This window comes from Watersipora subatra, chromosome 1 (assembly GCF_963576615.1).
Source record: "Watersipora subatra chromosome 1, tzWatSuba1.1, whole genome shotgun sequence".
In the NCBI taxonomy this organism is placed as follows: domain Eukaryota; kingdom Metazoa; phylum Bryozoa; class Gymnolaemata; order Cheilostomatida; family Watersiporidae; genus Watersipora; species Watersipora subatra.
In genome coordinates, this window is record NC_088708.1 from 79,092,887 (window position 1) to 79,113,881 (window position 20,995).

The 20,995-nt window shown below is 36.7% G+C and overlaps 2 protein-coding genes across 3 annotated transcripts; both read right to left on the minus strand.

The window, feature by feature from the left end:
• Positions 1–204: 204 nt before the first annotated feature.
• On the minus strand, positions 205–4,060 carry LOC137391932 (microtubule-associated protein tau-like). Its single transcript, XM_068078500.1, has 6 exons — positions 3,975–4,060; positions 2,695–2,775; positions 2,429–2,569; positions 1,027–1,122; positions 628–708; positions 205–348 (listed from the first exon to the last, which is right to left on the minus strand). Exons 2-6 carry the CDS (start codon positions 2,716–2,718, stop codon positions 205–207), a joined length of 486 nt encoding a protein of 161 aa, XP_067934601.1. The 5' UTR covers positions 2,719–2,775; positions 3,975–4,060.
• A 609-nt stretch (positions 4,061–4,669) lies between these two features.
• On the minus strand, positions 4,670–20,911 carry LOC137404979 (mediator of RNA polymerase II transcription subunit 20-like). Of its 2 annotated transcripts, none has more exons than XM_068091211.1 (5): positions 20,891–20,911; positions 16,490–16,522; positions 9,860–10,002; positions 8,375–8,628; positions 4,670–5,364 (listed from the first exon to the last, which is right to left on the minus strand). In XM_068091211.1, the coding sequence occupies exons 2-5, from the start codon at positions 16,501–16,503 to the stop codon at positions 5,140–5,142; spliced, it is 636 nt and encodes a 211-aa protein (XP_067947312.1). In that variant the 5' UTR covers positions 16,504–16,522; positions 20,891–20,911; the 3' UTR covers positions 4,670–5,139. The 2 variants fall into 2 exon arrangements, with proteins under 2 accessions (XP_067947312.1, XP_067947309.1); XM_068091208.1 differs by lacking the exon at positions 20,891–20,911 and adding an exon at positions 19,286–19,306.
• Positions 20,912–20,995: the final 84 nt, after the last annotated feature.

Below are 20,995 nucleotides of genomic sequence, written 5' to 3' on the forward strand. Positions count from 1 at the left end.
TACCATGGATGTGAAATAACCGTAAAAATTACAAACTGCTGTCTGCGAATGTTATATTTTTTACAGTGACTACGAAAGAACTATATGGGACTATTTCAATACAAGGCGTGCATAAACTTAGGTAATAGTCAACTATTTGCATATATATCACAAGTCTGCACAGCCACAAGGTTTTTCTTGTTTCAAGTAGTGCTGTCTTTGGCCTCAGTGTGCGCTGCTGTTGCCACATTTTGGACGCTGCCGCGTGCGTTGCACAGTGCTAAGCGACTCGGTGGGGCCTGATAGAAATGTTCGTGTGGTAGTAGAGTTGTCTAAGCTCGCACTTCTGCTTCGAAACTTCTTTTGTGTCTGAAAGAATGCAAGTTAGTTTAATAACTTATGGCAAGTTGACTTCTAAATTATTCCAGCAAGACCACCATCGTAAGTATATTGTAGATGTTTTATCCCGAACGTACAAGCAGCCGTGAATATGTTTGATAGATGTACTTTGAATTAAAGCTTACCACTAGAATAAGCCATGATGCTGTAGTGGCTAGCGAGGTCAAGCGCAGTGATAGTTGGAATCGAGCAACTTTTGAGTGCAATTAGTCAGTCAGAGGTCATCGATGTGACATTACTCTTACTTACCTTCCTGGCAGCGAGCACGTTAGTGAAACAAGGTGCAACTATTGCTGGGTTAGATCTTTTGGCAACTACTTGATAGATAATCTAAAAATAATGCAATGCAAAATCAGTGGCTAATAAAAATACGTAAGTAAGAGTTACTTGGTTATATGCTGCCTTGATATATGGTAGCTGCGATTCTGTATACAATCACTAGCTGGGATTCTGGGTGCCTTTTGTCAAGTCATTATGCGTCAACTGGAGATGCGACTGTTCAGGTTTGTGTAGCAAAATGATACCTTCACGTGATACTAACCATATTAACGTTGCTATGAATTTCCACTTTGTCTTGGAAGTGTGAGTAACTATGAGAACCAATATGATGAGTAGAGGCATGAGTCTTTAGAAAAGCGATGAATTTACCTGTTTGTTTCCTCCACCAGGTTTGTGGTTTATGTTTTGGAGTGAACCGATTTTTGAAGTAGCAGTTTCCCTAAAGGTCAGCCTCCTCTGGTAAACCTACAATCAACATGCTTTTAAGTGAAACAAGAATGCAAAACATTCAAACTAAATTACTTTGTATCTATTTTATTTTAGAATCTACGTATTTCAAAATTGAATGTTTTACACTAGCTAATTGAGTTTGTACAGTATATCGACTTGAAATCTCATACTATCATCCAATGGTCCTCACGCTCAATATTTTCAAAATTGAAAATGCTATTAAAATTTGGTAATTATATTATTATGTATTGATGTTGGATGTTATTGCGGTGAGCATGAAATATGGTGATAGTATATTGTATGATTTAGCACTGATTATTGCTTCAGAATGTATTAGTATGCTCTAGTATTGATATGGATTCAACAGTGAATTTTAGACCATAACATTGATAGTTTTAGACTATAACATTGATAGTTGAGTCGATATTGACCTCTTGTGGTGCTCAGTGATTCATATAGCTAATATTGTGTTTGATATGTAGCTGTACATAAAGTGCACACTAAAAATAAAATATTGTTCAATCTTATTATGAAGCTTTTCAAGTCCAGCTGGCACAAGAAATCTTTATTATTCAAAGAATGCTACTATTTGAGCTACTACTATTATAATAGTAGTAGCTCCTAATAACTGAGTCAGTTATTAGGGGCTACTGCTATGATAATAGTAGTAGCCCCTAATAACTGAGTCAGTTATTAGGAGCTACTGCTATGATAATAGTAGTAGCCCCTGATAACAGTCAGTTATGCATGTTCCAAATTAATTTTAATAAAAATACGAGCTTCAAATACTCAAATCCTTTTCACATGCTTTGCTAATGGCACCAATGGAGAAAACTTTGTTGTCTATGAACTACTCTTGTACGGGTTTTAGTTAGCCAACTGTAATAGTCATGAATGGCAACGAAGAGATTTTAGGAAGTCATTTTTACTCATAAATAAAGTCGAGTGATCTCTCTTATAACTAGTGTGATCAGCCAATTAGACCAAAAATTATTTTTGTTCCTCCAAGACTACTGGGTGTCTTATACAGCAGCATTAGAAGAATTATTTATCAGAACATACAAATTTTTTGTAAATTGTAAATGCCGGTTTTTCTGCAAAACTGCTAATACAGTTATAAATTTTCAAAAGATTTTTATCACATGTAGCCTATACATTTATATATACATATACATGTATGTATATGGTATGTACATGTATAGCTAGCATAACTTCAGGTTAACTACGCAAAGATGTGCAGAGGTTGGTGTTTTACAATTTAGATAAACTTCATCCATAAACTGGAAAGTTGCTTAAGACTGAAGTTAGATTGAAATCTAACCTTCTTATCTCCACCAAGTGGCTTATGGGAAGCATTATCGAGAGAGCCAACCCGAGACTTCGCTTTGGCTTGAAAGTCGAGCTTTTCGCTAAGCGGTTGCTTCTCGGCATCTGCCTTACTACTCTTAAAATCATCATCTTTCTGAAAAGACAAATCCGTTAGAGAATGGAGTGGATTGAACAAAAGACATCTAAACAGGGCTTTCAACAAAAGCAGGTTACATAAGAGAGTCAATCTGAAAGCTGTCATAAACAAGTGCTACATACTGATAAATTATTTGCTGCATTCATAGGTTTGAGTCGAGCACTTTTTTTTTCCTTCAACTCTGCATCTTTTCTTGGTGACACCTGAGCTAAAATAGAATGAAATATTATAAAGCTGGTAGATTGTAAAGGGAGAGCTACCCTTGATAACTGGTCCAAATAATTAATATATATGCTAGGAATTGGGTATATGGATGGCTAATACATATATTGAGTGAGGAGGAAGGGCACAAGGAGGCTAAAATACAGCTGCAACTTTTTTTAGAAACATATCATTTTTGGCCTATTATAATGCGAGCGTGATAAGCACCACGGCTAAAAATTGCTATTCAGCATTTACAATGCAGTAGCAAAACATGCTAAATAAAGCAAAACATATTTTTCTGAGTAACTCATAACTGGATCCACTAAAATATGAACAGGGAAATGCAGGTAATGGCAGCTTACATATCTTATGAGTTTAGTTGGCCCAGACTTACCTACAATTAACCTACCTATTTATAATAAACTAGGATGATGTTAACCTACCTATTTATAATAAACTAGGATGATGTTAACCTACCTATTTATACTAAACTAGGATGATGTTAACCTATCTATTTGTACTAAACTAAGATGATGTTAACCTATCTATTTGTACTAAACTAAGATGAGGTTAACCTACCTATTTATACTAAACTAAGATGATGTTAACCTATCTATTTATACTAAACTAAGATGATGTTAACCTACCTATTTATATGAAGGTAAGATGATGTTAACCTGCCCATTAATACGAAACTAAGATGAGGTTAACCTACCTATTTATACTAAACTAAGATGAGGTTAACCTACCTATTTATACTAAACTAAGATGATGTTAACCTATCTATTTATACTCAACTAAGATGATGTTAACCTACCTATTTATACTAAACTAAGATGATGTTAACCTACCTATTTATACTAAACTAAGATGATGTTAACCTGCCCATTAATACGAAACTAAGATGAGGTTAACCTATCTATTCATACTAAATTAGGATGACATTAACCTATTAATGAAGTTATCTTCATTATTTAAGCTGAACAGCTTCCTTCACTAAGTTGTGATAAGGTAAGTCTGTATCGAATTCACACCGAACTAGGATGGACTGGTTCACCTACACAAAATCTAGATTAAAGCTATTTTAGCAAGTAAATAGAGTAATCAGATGTTTTTTGAAAAAGGATTTATATTACAACCCGGTAAAACAGCTCTGCATCAAAGTCAGCCATATACCTCTAGCCTACTTAGTACTTACATGTAGACGCTGGACTGGTCCGTGCTATAGACGTTGTCAAAAATGTATTTGGCACCCGCAGTACTTTTGCATCTAAAGTATCAAAGGAAACCTGAGTTGAGCGATCACATACTTGCGGAGTTGTCTGCACATTACTGGAGAACATATTTTTCTGTGGCTTTAGAGAGGCTTTGCAGCCCATTATTCGAGCAACACGTTTTTGCATGTCTGGTGACTTGCATTTGGACATCTTAACTACATGTTTTCGTGAAAGGTCACCAGTGGCTACCACATCTCTGCTACATAACGATTTAGGGCTCGTTTTCTGACTATCAGAAGAAAGGAAATACATTGGAGCACTTTTGGAGGTTTCAATATCTGCATCTCGATTCTGATGATAAGGTGAAGTACTACCGAGAGAGTTACAATGCAATGGTAGCTGGTGCATGCCAGTTGACATGTGTCTAACAGGGGGCGTGGCTTGCGTCATGCTCGCCATGCCAGAGCTAAATTTTACACAACCAATGGTTGACTCTAAAGATTCTGAGCTGACTAGACTGTGGGCAACATTTCTATGGAATGTACTGCTTCGACTACGACTCGTTCTCTTCCCAGTTGACTCTGAGTAATTCACAACAGTCTTTTCCTTTTCAGCATTCACATGGGCACTCATACCCCGCACTCCTAGCAATAATTCAACATTGTACAAAAACACAAAAATTTTTGAATTCACATTTAAAACTTTAATGCTTATTGACAAAGTGTGAGCAAACTTGAAAAATAAACTCTTCACTATCCCTTGACAACTATTCACGACTGACAGCGTACATCCACAATGCTTTGATAAGAAAAATATCATAAAGAGGCTTCAAATACATACATATGTCAGCTGTGCTTTTAGGACTATCCTCTTCACTGCTTGTTATACAATTCATTATTTGAATTCCAAAGATACTCGACATTCCTCATGAGTTTGTAACATATAAGCGTGTACAATTATATACAGTATTGCTTGTAACGCATATGCATGTACACTATACAGTATTATTTATGGCATATATGCATGTATATTATATTGTAAGAAGCACTCATGCAATGTCTTCAGTAATACTGATGCATATAGTGCTGTAACAATAATACCAAATATGTGTGAGCCACAACTAGTGTCACATTGCATAAGCGATATTCACATCTGTTGTTGAGGTATGTGACCTTGAGATGATATATGGGCCTTCTTGAGCGTATTGAATTGCTCTAAATATTGTTGCATCGTGTGATTTGGTAAATAGTTCTCATTCGCTTGTAGTTTTAAGTAGTTGGGGATTTCCACCGGTCTTCCAACAATGCCTTGCACCATTTCTTTTAATAATGATAAGCAATTACTACTCATCACAGAAGGCAGATATTCAACCTACAAGTGGGATTAATCGATCATCAATAAAACAAGCCTCAAAATGTTACAGCCTTTACAGGAGTTATCTTACACAGGAATTGTCTTACCCAGAAATTGCTTGTATAATTATATAGTATTTATATACTAGCCTTAGGTACAGTCTCTAAAGTCAACTTTTCTGTATAACTATATAGTACTTATATACTAGCCTTAGGTAAACAGTCTCAAGTTTGCTAAAAAAAAATTCTACTAAATACTATGTTAGTTATAGTTTATTAGTGTGTAAATTCGTCCTTTGCAACTAACATTTTTAGAGCAAGAGATCTTGTAACGCTGTTAGGATACCAAAAGAGATCTACACAACCAAAATAAGCAGCTGCAGTATGTATATCAGAGTCGCTTACATCCTAAAACCTAGCATTTTTATTGCATTTCCATTCACATAAACATGAATTTTGACACACGCGACTAATCATAGAAACGGAGTGCTTGTTTCCAAACCAGTAGATGCAACACTTTCGTATAGTTCAAAACTGTCCAATGACTACCCACAACGTTAAACAACTATATGCTCACTATACACTCACCTGAACCTCCTTTTTAATGAAGTACTAGCTGACAAGCTAGGTACTAAGGTTAGAAAGTTTAGCCATATCAGAAATACCCGTTATAAGGTATTGAAGCAAACCAAATTTACTCCGTAGCTTGCTATGAATCATGGGTATTAGAGAAGTCAAGCATTAGAGCATGGAAAGCTGAACAAATGCTGACAGAAGAGTCATACTTCAAGCAAGACCCCAAGTACACTGTTAGAGTTGGTAAGATGAACAAATGCTGACAGAAGAGTTATACCTCAAGCAAGACCCCAAGTACACTGTTAGAGTTGGTAAGATGAACAAATGCTGACAGAAGAGTCATACCTCAAGCAAGACCCCAAGTACACTGTTAGAGTTGGTATGATGAACAAATGCTGACAGAAGAGTCGTACCTCAAGCAAGACCTCAAGTACACTGTTAGAGTTGGTAAGATGAACAAATGCTGACAGAAGAGTCGCACCTCAAGCAAGACCCCAAGTACACTGTTAGAGTTGGTAAGATGAACAAATGCTGACAGAAGAGTCATACCTCAAGCAAGACCCCAAGTACACTGTTGGAGTTGGTAAGATGAACAAATGCTGACAGAAGAGTCATACCTCAAGCAAGACCCCAAGTACACTGTTGGAGTTGGTAAGATGAACAAATGCTGACAGAAGAGTCACACCTCAAGGAAGACCCCAAGTACACTGTTAGAGTTGGTAAGATGAACAAATGCTGACAGAAGAGTCGTACCTCAAGCAAGACCCCAAGTACACTGTTAGAGTTGGTAAGATTAACAAATGCTGACAGAAGAGTCATACCTCAAGCAAGACCCCAAGTACACTGTTAGAGTTGGTAAGATGAACAAATGCTGACAGAAGAGTCATACCTCAAGCAAGACCCCAAGTCCACTGTTAGAGTTGGTAAGATGAACAAATGCTGACAGAAAAGTCATACCTCAAGCAAGACCCCAAGTACACTGTTAGAGTTGGTAAGATGAACAAATGCTGACAGAAGAGTCATACCTCAAGCAAGACCCCAAGTACGCTGTTAGAGTTGGTAAGATGAACAAATGCTGACAAAAGAGTCATACCTCAAGCAAGACCCCAAGTACACTGTTAGAGTTGGTAAGATGAACAAATGCTGACAGAAGAGTTATACCTCAAGCAAGACCCCAAGTACACTGTTAGAGTTGGTAAGATGAACAAATGCTGACAGAAGAGTCATACCTCAAACAAGACCCCAAGTACACTGTTAGAGTTGGTAAGATGAACAAATGCTGACAGAAGAGTCATATCTCAAGCAAGACCCCAAGTACACTGTTGGAGTTGGTAAGATGAACAAATGCTGACAGAAGAGTTACACCTCAAGCAAGACCCCAAGTACACTGTTAGAGTTGGTAAGATGAACAAATGCTGACAGAAGAGTCATACCTCAAGCAAGACCCCAAGTACACTGTTAGAGTTGGTAAGATGAACAAATGCTGACAGAAGAGTCATACTTCAAGCAAGACCCCAAGTACACTGTTAGAGTTGGTAAGATGAACAAATGCTGACAGAAGAGTCATACCTCAAGCAAGACCCCAAGTACACTGTTAGAGTTGGTAAGATTAACAAATGTTGACAGAAGAGTCATACCTCAAACAAGACCCCAAGTACACTGTTAGAGTTGGTAAGATGAACAAATGCTGACAGAAAAGTCACACCTCAAGCAAGACCCGAAATACACTGTTAGAGTTGGTAAAATGAACAAATGCTGACAGAAGAGTCATACTTCAAGCAAGACCCCAAGTACACTGTTAGAGTTGGTAAGATGAACAAATGCTGACAGAAGAGTCACACCTCAAGCAAGACCCGAAGTACACTGTTGGAGTTGGTAAGATGAACAAATGCTGACAGAAGAGTCATACCTCAAACAAGACCCCAAGTACACTGTTAGAGTTGGTAAGATGAACAAATGCTGACAGAAGAGTCATACCTCAAGCAAGACCTCAAGTACACTGTTGGAGTTGGTAAGATGAACAAATGCTGACAGAAGAGTCACACCTCAAGGAAGACCCCAAGTACACTGTTAGAGTTGGTAAGATGAACAAATGCTGACAGAAGAGTCATACCTCAAGCAAGACCCCAAGTACGCTGTTAGAGTTGGTAAGATTAACAAATGCTGACAGAAGAGTCACACCTCAAACAAGACCCCAAGTACACTGTTAGAGTTGGTAAGATTAACAAATGCTGACAGAAGAGTCATACCTCAAGCAAGACCCCAAGTACACTGTTGGAGTTGGTAAGATGAACAAATGCTGACAGAAGAGTCATACCTCAAGCAAGACCCCAAGTACACTGTTGGAGTTGGTAAGATGAACAAATGCTGACAGAAGAGTCATACCTCAAGCAAGACCCCAAGTACACTGTTAGAGTTGGTAAGATGAACAAATGCTGACAGAAGAGTCATACCTCAAGCAAGACCCCAAGTACACTGTTGGAGTTGGTAAGATGAACAGCGCCCGTCTTAAACACAAAGTCTTGCAAAGTGAATCTCGAGCCTTTACACTCTACTTTGAGATTCTTCCTGGCATCATAGAGAGCTTTGAGCTTCATCATGATAAGGTCAATGATATTGTCCGCAGTCAAGCAGCTGTTATTGTCAAGGAATGCGAAAGACGTTATGGGATACTCGGTACTATGCATAAGACAAACAGTATTCGGAGCTACAAAAGAGCAAGAAAAGTGTACAGATACATACAGCATACTCCGAGGCAGAGTTAGGAAGAATTGAGTTAATTTCAGGTAATAAATTGCTGAATAATTCAATTTATTCATTTATGAATTCAAACAAAGCAGTCAACATTCTTGCATTACAAAATTTTGTTTATTCTAATGATTTCTAATGACAATTTACCAAATACAGTAGACACCCATATCCAGTAGACACCCAGTTCCTATATATGCAGTAGGCACATAGTCCCTATATATACAGTAGACGCTCCGACAATATAAATAATCCATTCCAGGAACAGTTCTATTATAGGGATTTGACGCCATGCAAACAGTGAAATACAATCATGTAAATTGCCCAATCTACTCTAAGATCTTCTTAAACTCACTCCTTTACCTTTTCCAAAAGGAAAAAACTAGATTCATTTTTTTATTTAAGTACATAAACTGCAATATTAATGGTTTGTATCGACAATTCTTTGTTACTTTTTATCTATTTCACTCAGTTTATGGTTCATGAATACGGTAAATTTACAATAGGTTACAAGTAGCACACACCTTCAAAATCTATTTACATCAGCTCTTTTCATTTTTTCTAGACAGTGACGTTTATTCTACAGAGGAAAAATATTGCAAAAATAATAAAGAACGAGCTCTATATGCCATTTTTTTTCTCTTTCAAGTGCGGCAAAAAATAAAGCAACATTTTTCAGGCTAATTACAAGATTCACATTAATCAAACTGAATTGGAGAATATTTACCGACTTGACACTTCACGTTATATGAAATTCTTCACGTTGTATGAAGCAAAAACTTCACATAAATTTTTTACATTATGTAGAACTGACGCTATTGTGTTTCGCATGTGAGAGAGCAATAAGTTAACATCCGGATGACCAGCAGTTAAAAGAAAGTGACAGGTCTGTTCCTACACGCAACAGCCCAAGTAAAATAATCGTTTTTAGAAATGCAAAATTCTATTGTAATCAATAAGCCATTGCAGCTTTCCAGCAGTTTGGAAGCACAGCCTGCAAGCAATAATTCCACCAACAACAAAAAATATACATGTTTTTGGTATTACAATTGGTATGATGTTGGTACATTTAAATAAAGAACATTTTATGAAAAAATAAGATTCAATTATTCAATATAATTAGAATAACTCGCAACAATTGGAGTCCTAAAATTCTATTTAAAAGCAAACACAATAGAACATAAACCAACATTGAGTGATCATTGATTGGTAAACATCGCAGTCGACGTTATGCAGTCCTCCTTTTTCAGCTCCAAGAGCAAGCAGACGTTCGGCGAGACCTTCGAGTACTTGCTGAGTGCCTCTACTCTCTTCCATGGGAATATTCACAATCCTAAAGAGACCCGAAAGAATGAACTATTGTCAGCGGAGAGGATACCGCTGTAGAGAAGAACTCTCCTACTCTAGTATTCAATACATCACAGGTCATACATCTAGTATTCAATACATCACAGGTCATACACCTAGTATTCAATACATCACAAGTCATGCACCTAGTATTCAATACATCACAGGTCATACACCTAGTATTCAACACATCACAGGTCATACACCTAGTATTCAATACATCACGGGTCATATACCTAGTATTCAATACATCACGGGTCATACACCTAGTATTCAATATATTACAGGTCATATACCTAGTATTCAATACATCAAAGGTCATACACCTAGTATTCAATACATCACAGGTCATATACCTAGTATTCAATACATCACAAGTCATACACTTAGTATTCAATACATCACGGGTCATATACCCTGCCCTTATATATACAGTAGACGATCTAACAAGGTAAATAATCCGTTCCGGAAACATTTACGCCATATAAACTTTACGTTATAAAAACAGTAAAATACATCTGTAGATTGCCTAATCCGTTCCAAGGTCTTCACAAAGTCATCCCTTTAACCCTTCAAAACGAACCAAACTAGACTTCACTTTTCAATTTAATGACTGTACAGCAAGTGTGGTACATGTATAACTGTAGAGCAAGTGTAGTACATGTAAGACTGTACAGCAACTGTAGTACATGTATGACTGTACAGCAACTGTAGTACATGTATGACTGTACAGCAACTGTAGTACCTGTATGACTGTACAGCAACTGTAGTACATGTATGACTGTACAGCTACTGTAGTACATGTATGACTGTACAGCAACTGTAACACCTGTATGACTGTACAGACACTGCAGTACCTGTATGACTGTACAGCAACTGTAGTACATGTATGACTGTACAGCTACTGTAGTACATGTATGACTGTACAGCAACTGTAACACCTGTATGACTGTACAGACACTGTAGTACCTGTATGACTGTACAGCAACTGTAGTACCTGTATGACTGTACAGCAACTGTAGTACATGTATGACTGTACAGCAACTGTAGTACATGTATGACTGTACAGCAACTGTAGTACATGTATGACTGTACAGCACCTGTAGTACATGTATGACTGTACAGCAACTGTAGTACATGTATGACTGTACAGCAACTGTAGTACATGTATGACTGTACAGCAACTGTAGTACATGTATGACTGTACAGCAACTGTAGTACATGTATTATTGATTTATATCAACAATTTTTTTCGTTTTTATCACCTTCACTTGGTTTAAGGTCCATATTTACAGTAATTTTATGATGTTAGGAAGCGCACACCTTCAATGTCAATTTACATATATTTATCACATTTTTTTAGACAGCAAGACAGCACACTAGACTACCAGGGTACTAGTATATATATATAATAGAGATCTCTCCAAGCACACTTGACATATATCCACTATATACATATATACATACATGTATATATATATATATATATGTGTGTATGTATATATATATATACATATATACACACATATATACACACTCTAGCATATATATGCTAGAGTACTAGTATATATATAATAGATATCTGTCCAAGCACACTAGACTACCAGGGTACTAGTAAATATATAATAGAGATCTCACACAGCACACTAGACTACCAGGGTACTAGTATATATATAATGGAGATCTCACACAGCACACTAGACTACCAGAGTACGAGTATATATATAATAGAGATCTCACACAGCACACTAGACTACCAGAGTACTAGTATATATATAATAGAGATCTCACACAGCACACTAGACTACCAGGGTACTAGTATATATATATTAGATATCTGTCCAAGCACACTAGACTGCTAGAATACTAGTATATATATAATGGAGATCTCACACAGCACACTAGACTACCAGAGTACTAGTATATATATAATGGAGATCTCACACAGCACACTAGACTACCAGAGTACTAGTATATATATAATAGAGATCTCACACAGCACACTAGACTACCAGGGTACTAGTATATATATATTAGATATCTGTCCAAGCACACTAGACTACCAGGTTACTAGTATATATATAATAGAGATCTCTCCAAACACACTTGACTGCTAGAATACTAGTATATATATAATAGAGATCTCACACAGCACACTAGACTGCTAGAGTACTAGTATATATATAATAGAGATCTCTCCAAGCACACTAGACTACCAGGGTACTAGTATATATATAATAGAGATCTCTCCAAGCACACTAGACTGCTAGAATACTAGTAAATATATAATAGAGATCTCACACAGCACACTAGACTACCAGGGTACTAGTAAATATATAATGGAGATCTCACACAGCACACTAGACTACCAGAGTACTAGTATATATATAATAGAGATCTCACACAGCACACTAGACTACCAGAGTACTAGTATATATATATAATAGAGATCTCACACAGCACACTAGACTACCAGGGTACTAGTATATATATATTAGATATCTGTCCAAGCACACTAGACTACCAGGGTACTAGTATATATATAATAGAGATCTCTTCAAACACACCAGATTGCTAGAGTACTAGTATATATATATATAATAGAGATCTCTCCAAGCACACTAGACTGCTAGAGTACTAGTATATATATATATATATAATAGAGATCTCTCCAAGCACACTAGACTACCAGGGTACTAGTATATATATATTAGATATCTGTCCAAGCACACTAGACTACCAGGGTACTAGTATATATATAATAGAGATCTCTCCAAGCACACTAGACTACTGGGGTACTAGTAAATATATAATAGAGATCTCACACAGCACACTAGACTACCAGGGTACTAGTATATATATAATAGAGATCTCACACAGCACACTAGACTACCAGGGTACTAGTATATATATAATGGAGATCTCACACAGCACACTAGACTACCAGGGTACTAGTATATATATAATAGAGATCTCACACAGCACACTAGACTACCAGGGTACTAGTATATATATAATAGAGATCTCACACAGCACACTAGACTACCAGGGTACTAGTATATATATAATAGAGATCTCTTCAAACACACCAGACTGCTAGAGTACTAGTATATATATATATAATAGAGATCTCTCCAAGCACACTAGACTGCTAGAGTAGGCCTACTAGTATATATATAATAGAGATCTCACACAGCACACTAGACTACCAGGGTACTAGTATATATATAATAGAGATCTCACACAGCACACTAGACTACCAGGGTACTAGTATATATATAATAGAGATCTCACACAGCACACTAGACTACCAGGGTACTAGTATATATATAATAGAGATCTCTTCAAACACACCAGACTGCTAGAGTACTAGTACATATATATATAATAGAGATCTCTCCAAGCACACTAGACTGCTAGAGTAGGCCTACTAGTATATATATAATAGAGATCTCACACAGCACACTAGACTACCAGGGTACTAGTATATATATAATAGATATCTGTCCAAGCACACTAGACTACCAGGGTACTAGTATATATATAATAGAGATCTCACACAGCACACTAGACTACCAGGGTACTAGTATATATATAATAGAGATCTCACACAGCACACTAGACTACCAGGGTACTAGTATATATATAATAGAGATCTCACACAGCACACTAGACTACCAGGGTACTAGTATATATATAATAGAGATCTCACACAGCACACTAGACTACCAGGGTACTAGTATATATATATAATAGAGATCTCACACAGCACACCAGACTACCAGGGTACTAGTATATATATAATAGAGATCTCACACAGCACACTAGACTACCAGGGTACTAGTATATATATAATAGATATCTGTCCAAGCACACTAGACTACCAGGGTACTAGTATATATATAATAGAGATCTCACACAGCACACTAGACTACCAGGGTACTAGTATATATATAATAGAGATCTCACACAGCACACTAGACTACCAGGGTACTAGTATATATATAATAGAGATCTCACACAGCACACTAGACTACCAGGGTACTAGTATATATATAATAGAGATCTCACACAGCACACTAGACTACCAGGGTACTAGTATATATATATAATAGAGATCTCACACAGCACACCAGACTACCAGGGTACTAGTATATATATAATAGAGATCTCACACAGCACACTAGACTACCAGGGTACTAGTATATATATAATAGATATCTGTCCAAGCACACTAGACTACCAGGGTACTAGTATATATATAATAGAGATCTCACACAGCACACTAGACTACCAGGGTACTAGTATATATATAATAGAGATCTCACACAGCACACTAGACTACCAGGGTACTAGTATATATATAATAGAGATCTCACACAGCACACCAGACTACCAGGGTACTAGTATATATATAATAGAGATCTCACACAGCACACTAGACTACCAGGGTACTAGTATATATATAATAGATATCTCTCCAAGCACACTAGACTACCAGGGTACTAGTATATATATAATAGAGATCTCACACAGCACACTAGACTACCAGGGTACTAGTATATATATAATAGAGATCTCACACAGCACACTAGACTACCAGGGTACTAGTATATATATATAATAGAGATCTCACACAGCACACTAGACTACCAGGGTACTAGTATATATATAATAGAGACCTCACACAGCACACTAGACTACCAGAGTACTAGTATATATATAATAGAGATCTCACACAGCACACTAGACTACCAGAGTACTAGTATATATATAATAGAGATCTCTCCAAACACAGTAGACTACCAGGGTACTAGTATATATATAATAGAGATCTCACACAGCACACTAGACTACCAGGGTACTAGTATATATATAATAGAGATCTCACACAGCACACTAGACTACCAGGGTACTAGTATATATATAATAGAGATCTCACACAGCACACTAGACTACCAGGGTACTAGTATATATATAATAGAGATCTGTCCAAGCACACTAGACTACCAGAGTACTAGTATATATATAATAGAGATCTCACACAGCACACTAGACTACCAGGGTACTAGTATATATATAATAGAGATCTCTCCAAACACAGTAGACTACCAGGGTACTAGTATATATATAATAGAGATCTCACACAGCACACTAGACTACCAGGGTACTAGTATATATATAATAGAGATCTCACACAGCACACTAGACTACCAGGGTACTAGTATATATATAATAGAGATCTCTCCAAGCACACTAGACTGCCAGGGTACTAGTATATATATAATAGAGATCTGTCCAAGCACACTAGACTACCAGAGTACTAGTATATATATAATAGAGATCTCACACAGCACACTAGACTACCAGGGTACTAGTATATATATAATAGAGATCTCTCCAAACACAGTAGACTACCAGGGTACTAGTATATATATAATAGAGATCTCACACAGCACACTAGACTACCAGGGTACTAGTATATATATAATAGAGATCTCACACAGCACACTAGACTACCAGGGTACTAGTATATATATAATAGAGATCTCACACAGCACACTAGACTACCAGGGTACTAGTATATATATAATAGAGATCTCACACAGCACACTAGACTACCAGGGTACTAGTATATATATAATAGAGATCTCACACAGCACACTAGACTACCAGGGTACTAGTATATATATAATAGAGATCTCACACAGCACACTAGACTACCAGGGTACTAGTATATATATAATAGAGATCTCACACAGCACACTAGACTACCAGGGTACTAGTATATATATAATAGAGATCTCACACAGCACACTAGACTACCAGGGTACTAGTATATATATATAATAGAGATCTCACACAGCACACTAGACTACCAGGGTACTAGTATATATATAATAGAGATCTCACACAGCACACTAGACTACCAGGGTACTAGTATATATATAATAGAGATCTCACACAGCACACTAGACTACCAGGGTACTAGTATATATATAATAGAGATCTCACACAGCACACTAGACTACCAGGGTACTAGTATATATATAATAGAGATCTCACACAGCACACTAGACTACCAGGGTACTAGTATATATATAATAGAGATCTCACACAGCACACTAGACTACCAGGGTACTAGTATATATATATAATAGAGATAATCATATTCATCGCTTTCCTACCAAGTATGGCAAAAATGAAAGGATATTTTTTGGGCTAGCTATGGACATTTCATTATTCAAATGGAAATTGAGAACTTGCACTGACCTCACGCTTTATGCTATATGCAATTGCTTATGTAGTACGGAGCAGAGACTTTATATAAATTGTTTACGTTATGTTGAATTTACGTTATGAGGGTGTCTACTGTAATAGGGTATCTACTGTATTAGGTAATACACCTAGCATCTACACTTTCCAACAAAAACTAAGAGCATCCAAACCCCTTCTTATGAATGTACACTCACCAGGACACACCCATTTTGGAGTTACCTTCTCATCTGAAAAATCAACAGAAGCAATAGTTAGATATGTTAACTGATTTTTGCTTTCGACTCACTGCGCACCACGAGTGGGGTAAGGTGGCTAGGCGCAGCGTTTCAATATGGCCAGGAGCAGCCTAGTACCGGCTTTATAAAATAAGTTTCTGATTGGTGAGTAGTTAATTAAGGAGCCTATCGTATCTGTACCTAAATGAAAGGCAACAATAACCCACCTGCCACTAGAAATAAAAGACATGTTCACTTTGAGCTTGGTTTCGCCTTACAAAAACAAAATATTTATCATGATTTCTTCTTCTAATAATGCTATATGCAGAAATAATCAATAACGGTCTCAGGCTAATAGTTGTTTCTTGTTTAACGCGGTCTTGATACTTCGAAGTACATGTATATAAAAAATGATTTAAATTTACGAAGGTAGATGAACTTTCAGAGCAACGCCCATAGAAATAGTTACTAACTGTTTCATCGAGACAGTTAGTAATTATTTCTATGGGCGTCGCTCTCTAAGTTGTACCCTACCCCTAAGTTGCTCTACCCGCATTGTACAGGTAATGGAAAAAGCTTATAAACAGTGGCAGATAAGGCAGTTGCCATCGGCTAATTTGACTAATTAGTTAAAGGCACAATTAGCTAGCGAGCTGGCTGATTTGAGTAACTTAAGCTAGTAACTTGAGATCATTTATATTGCTAAACTTACTATAATAAGAGCCGTGAAGCCAGCTCACATGACATTACGCATCATGCAATGTAGTTATGCATATTTTAACCAATGAAATAACTATATGTACAATTATTCTATTGTATCGCAAGTAAGCCGTGTGGGTTGATGGATTAACTGGCCTGTCTGCACACCTGAAAGTTCCGCATACAAATCCACTGCAAAGTAAATTTTTTGTAGCTAAAAAGTTATCGTTATAACTGAACACAGGAATGACAGACCAACCAACAAAGAAATGTTGAGATTTATATTAATGTATTTATATATATATGTCTATTGACCACAACATGCAACAACAGTACTAATAAACCTAATGCTACTCTAGAGCCAGAAATAAATTACAAAATCGACACAGTGAGCAACACTTTCCAACAATGGTCTGAATGGGACAGACATCCCAAAGCCAACTTGTTTTTTGCCCCATAATTCACTTTCTATTTTTTTAATCTCCATCCCACACTAAAAATGTATTTATTATGATGCTTCTGACCCTAGAATAATAGGGAGAGGGGAAAAGTATTGGAGTCACTCATGTTGGTCAGGTCACATAGACTGCTCATTTTGCAAGAACATCCCACAGAATATAGCACCAGCAAGAAGCTAGGACATGACCCACAGTAATGATAGATTGGTGTTTATCTTTATTTCGATAATGTACTCAACTCGACGTGGTTGTTTTAACACGTGATGTTATCACATAAAATGAAAGGCCAATAAAAGGCTCAATATAAAACTTATCGTAGCACTAGTTTATGACAAACACTTTGGCTTCTATCGGAAAACCCTTATCAAATATAGATGCTCGCTACTTTACAGTTGTTTCAGTTTGATCTAATCATCTAGTCGTAATCTGATCATGTGACCCATACTTCCTGCTAAATGACGCAAACAATTTCTGCAGCCTTTTTCAACTATCATAGGTGACCAACAGGCTCATCTTGTTTATCAGAGAATGATATGCACTCCTTTGAGCTAAGGCTAAAAAATTAAACTAATTTTTAGGCTAGGCTTTGAAATAACAGTGCTCAAAAGTGACAGCATCACAATGATAATGAAATAGACAGGAGGGACAATAGACATGGGTTAATTGAATGCGTGAAGTATATTTGTGAAAATATTTCGACGAATGAGGTTGCAAGAAAGTGTAAACAGAAGCACATTGTGTTCAACTGCGTCCCATTTGAGCCATTTTAGAGAGGAATTCCAACCTACAGCGTTTTCGCGATGGCCGCGATTAAATGTTCATTTTTGAGCTTTTAAAAGCTTGTAATTACATTTCCACATATTTTGCACCTACAACACAATAGAGTAAGACATGGTGATCTTTTTGATATCAAATAGCTGTAACGGGGATTTTGGGCAAATCAACCTTTAAAAATATGGGTATCATCTATTGATAGTAAAAGCGAACTGGATGGTTTCTGTACGATTTTTTACCTTCTGTGTTATGTACATTCACCAATCATAGACAGTAGGCTCCATCAATTACGTTTTTCAATCACTTGTAATTTGTTAGTTTTTTGTATATAAGGCTTGCATATGGAATATTTTGGGTAGTTCGCATGTGCTGTCCTTTTCTTATGATTTTAACGAACTTCAGAATTCAGTCACTAAAACATCGACTGAAATATTGGCAGAGTAGTACACTAATAGTACACTAAGAGGCAACACTAATTTTGCTTCATTCTTTCCTTATAAACTGTGGTATAGGTCAGCATCTTAGAGTTGTAGTCAGTGAAAGTTTCAAGAAAATATTAGTGGGTTAGGCGCACTGTTGGCTCTGCGTGGCATATGTGTTGTATAAAGCACTGAACCAAAGCTGCATTCGCTCAAGTGTACTGACCAAGTTAGACAGGTGTTCCGTGAAAAAGTAAATATTGTCACCTGATTGCATTTGTTTAAATAATTGAGGCACTCGGGCAAATCAGAGTTCAAGTTTCTATGCTCATCGTGTTGGTGAGCTATCCATTTGCTTTGAGTAGTTACGACTAGCATATCCAATTTAGCCAGGGCAGTATTCGGGCTAATTCTTCTGAACCCACTTTTGATTCCAGACAGCAAAGCCAGTCTTCAGCCTAGCTCCTGCAGGACCAATATTGGGTTCAATCCGGTGAAAATTTTGGTTCGATTTCAGTAAGCTGAGCCAGAGCTTCGTCAACTTGACCAGTATTCAAACAGAGAGTATCACTGTTACATCTTATAGAACTTTCCATCTTTTCACTTCAATTACATACATCAATTCGGAATTACTATCTCAGCTAGTTATGAGCATTTTTGTTTGTTATTTTTCTGTTACCAATTCACCGCACAACAAACCTCTGCAAAACAATGTTAAAATGCTAAACACAAGTACCCGCAACTTAAAAGACAGATCATCGCACAAAAAGTAAAGGTAGATGACTAAAGATCCAATAAACCTTATCTACAGTGACTAACGATTTCTTAAAATTCAAAAAAGTAAAAAAGTCACATGTTAATCACATGCTTACATTTGACGCAAAAACAGGGTATGAGATCCCTTGTCAAAATAACTAAATCATAAACCGCAGTCTGCAAACAACCCAACCCTTTTCCACTTTGTCGTTGATTAGGTATGAGACTGCGACAAATTCAACAAACCGTGTGGCTCTAACACATTCAACCACACTTGAAATTGAATAGAGCGAATTTGATACCGGTTATGTTATAGCGTAACCATGTATGTTACATTGTTGATGTACCTCTCATAATCATCCATTCTTTCCTGAAAACAACCATTATTACGTTTGCCATTTCATTGTTGTGATATTTTGTGTTTAATGTTTATAATTAATTAGTTTTTGCTCACACCCTGTTTAATGTGTTTTTTTTTGTCTTTTTTGTTATAGATAGCCTATGTAGGTGACGGGCTTTGATATCACATCTTCTTCTCATTAATCACATCCGCTCCTGTGCAGAAGCCTTATTGTGATATCCTATAGAGCTAGAAATTGGGGTCAATAGTTTTTTTTAAAACTTTAGATTGCCAGATGGTGTTCGTGACTAGTATACAAGTGGTTAAAAACTGTAAAACAAGACAATATGTTATTAGCGGGCAGTTCGATGAAAGAAGAAGTTTCTCTTAGTCTTCGTATTTATGTGGGATTTAATTCCACCTACACAAGTAGAAGGGTATGCTTCACAACGCTGCACAGAAAATTCAGTATCCACTAAAACAGATTTACTTAGAATTTTTTCCCTTACTGTATGTCAGTAAGTCTGCGACGCCATTGAAGAGAAGGCCAGTTATCCATATCCATTTGGTCAGTGATTTTATCATATTTTCTTTTGCGAAAGGTCCAACGATATGCTTTACGGTTTATCGATTCAAGTTGTTTTATATGCTTTTGAATGTATGGCGATCACACTACTGAGCTGTATACAACAATGGGACGACAAATAGTAAAATAGGTAACAGATTTTGCTTTAGTTGCAGCTGATTTCAAAAATCGCATGAGCATGTAGAGTGTGCTAATGGCTTTAGCACAAATATGGTTAATGTGAAGGCCTGGTGCAAGGTTTGAACTGATCACAACGCCCAAGTATGTAAAACTTCGAACAGATTCGAGACAAATTTGATTTACATAGTATTTGCAAGCTAATGTAGATTCATGAATTTGCTAACTAACACAAACTGTTGTTCCCCTCATTACAATGTTTGCAATCTAACAATTGCCACCACAATCATATAAAAACAAAGTTACAGTGTACTTGTAAGTGTACACATTTGAAAA

Bases quoted from the DNA above. Each gene is read 5' to 3' on its own strand.
- LOC137391932 (XM_068078500.1), bottom strand. From the start codon at position 2,718: ATGAATGCAGCAAATAATTTATCA. The intron at 2,570-2,694 runs GTATGTAGCACT...TTGTCTTTTCAG, and splicing joins ATGCAGCAAATAATTTATCA to AAAGATGATGATTTTAAGAG. The intron at 1,123-2,428 runs GTTAGATTTCAA...TGTTGATTGTAG, and splicing joins CACTTGGTGGAGATAAGAAG to GTTTACCAGAGGAGGCTGAC.
- LOC137404979 (XM_068091211.1), bottom strand. The intron at 8,629-9,859 runs GTTGGTTTATGT...GCTCTTTTGTAG, and splicing joins CCAATCAATGATCACTCAAT to CTCCGAATACTGTTTGTCTT. The intron at 5,365-8,374 runs GTATGACTCTTC...TCCCACTTGTAG, and splicing joins TACTTGGGGTCTTGCTTGAG to GTTGAATATCTGCCTTCTGT.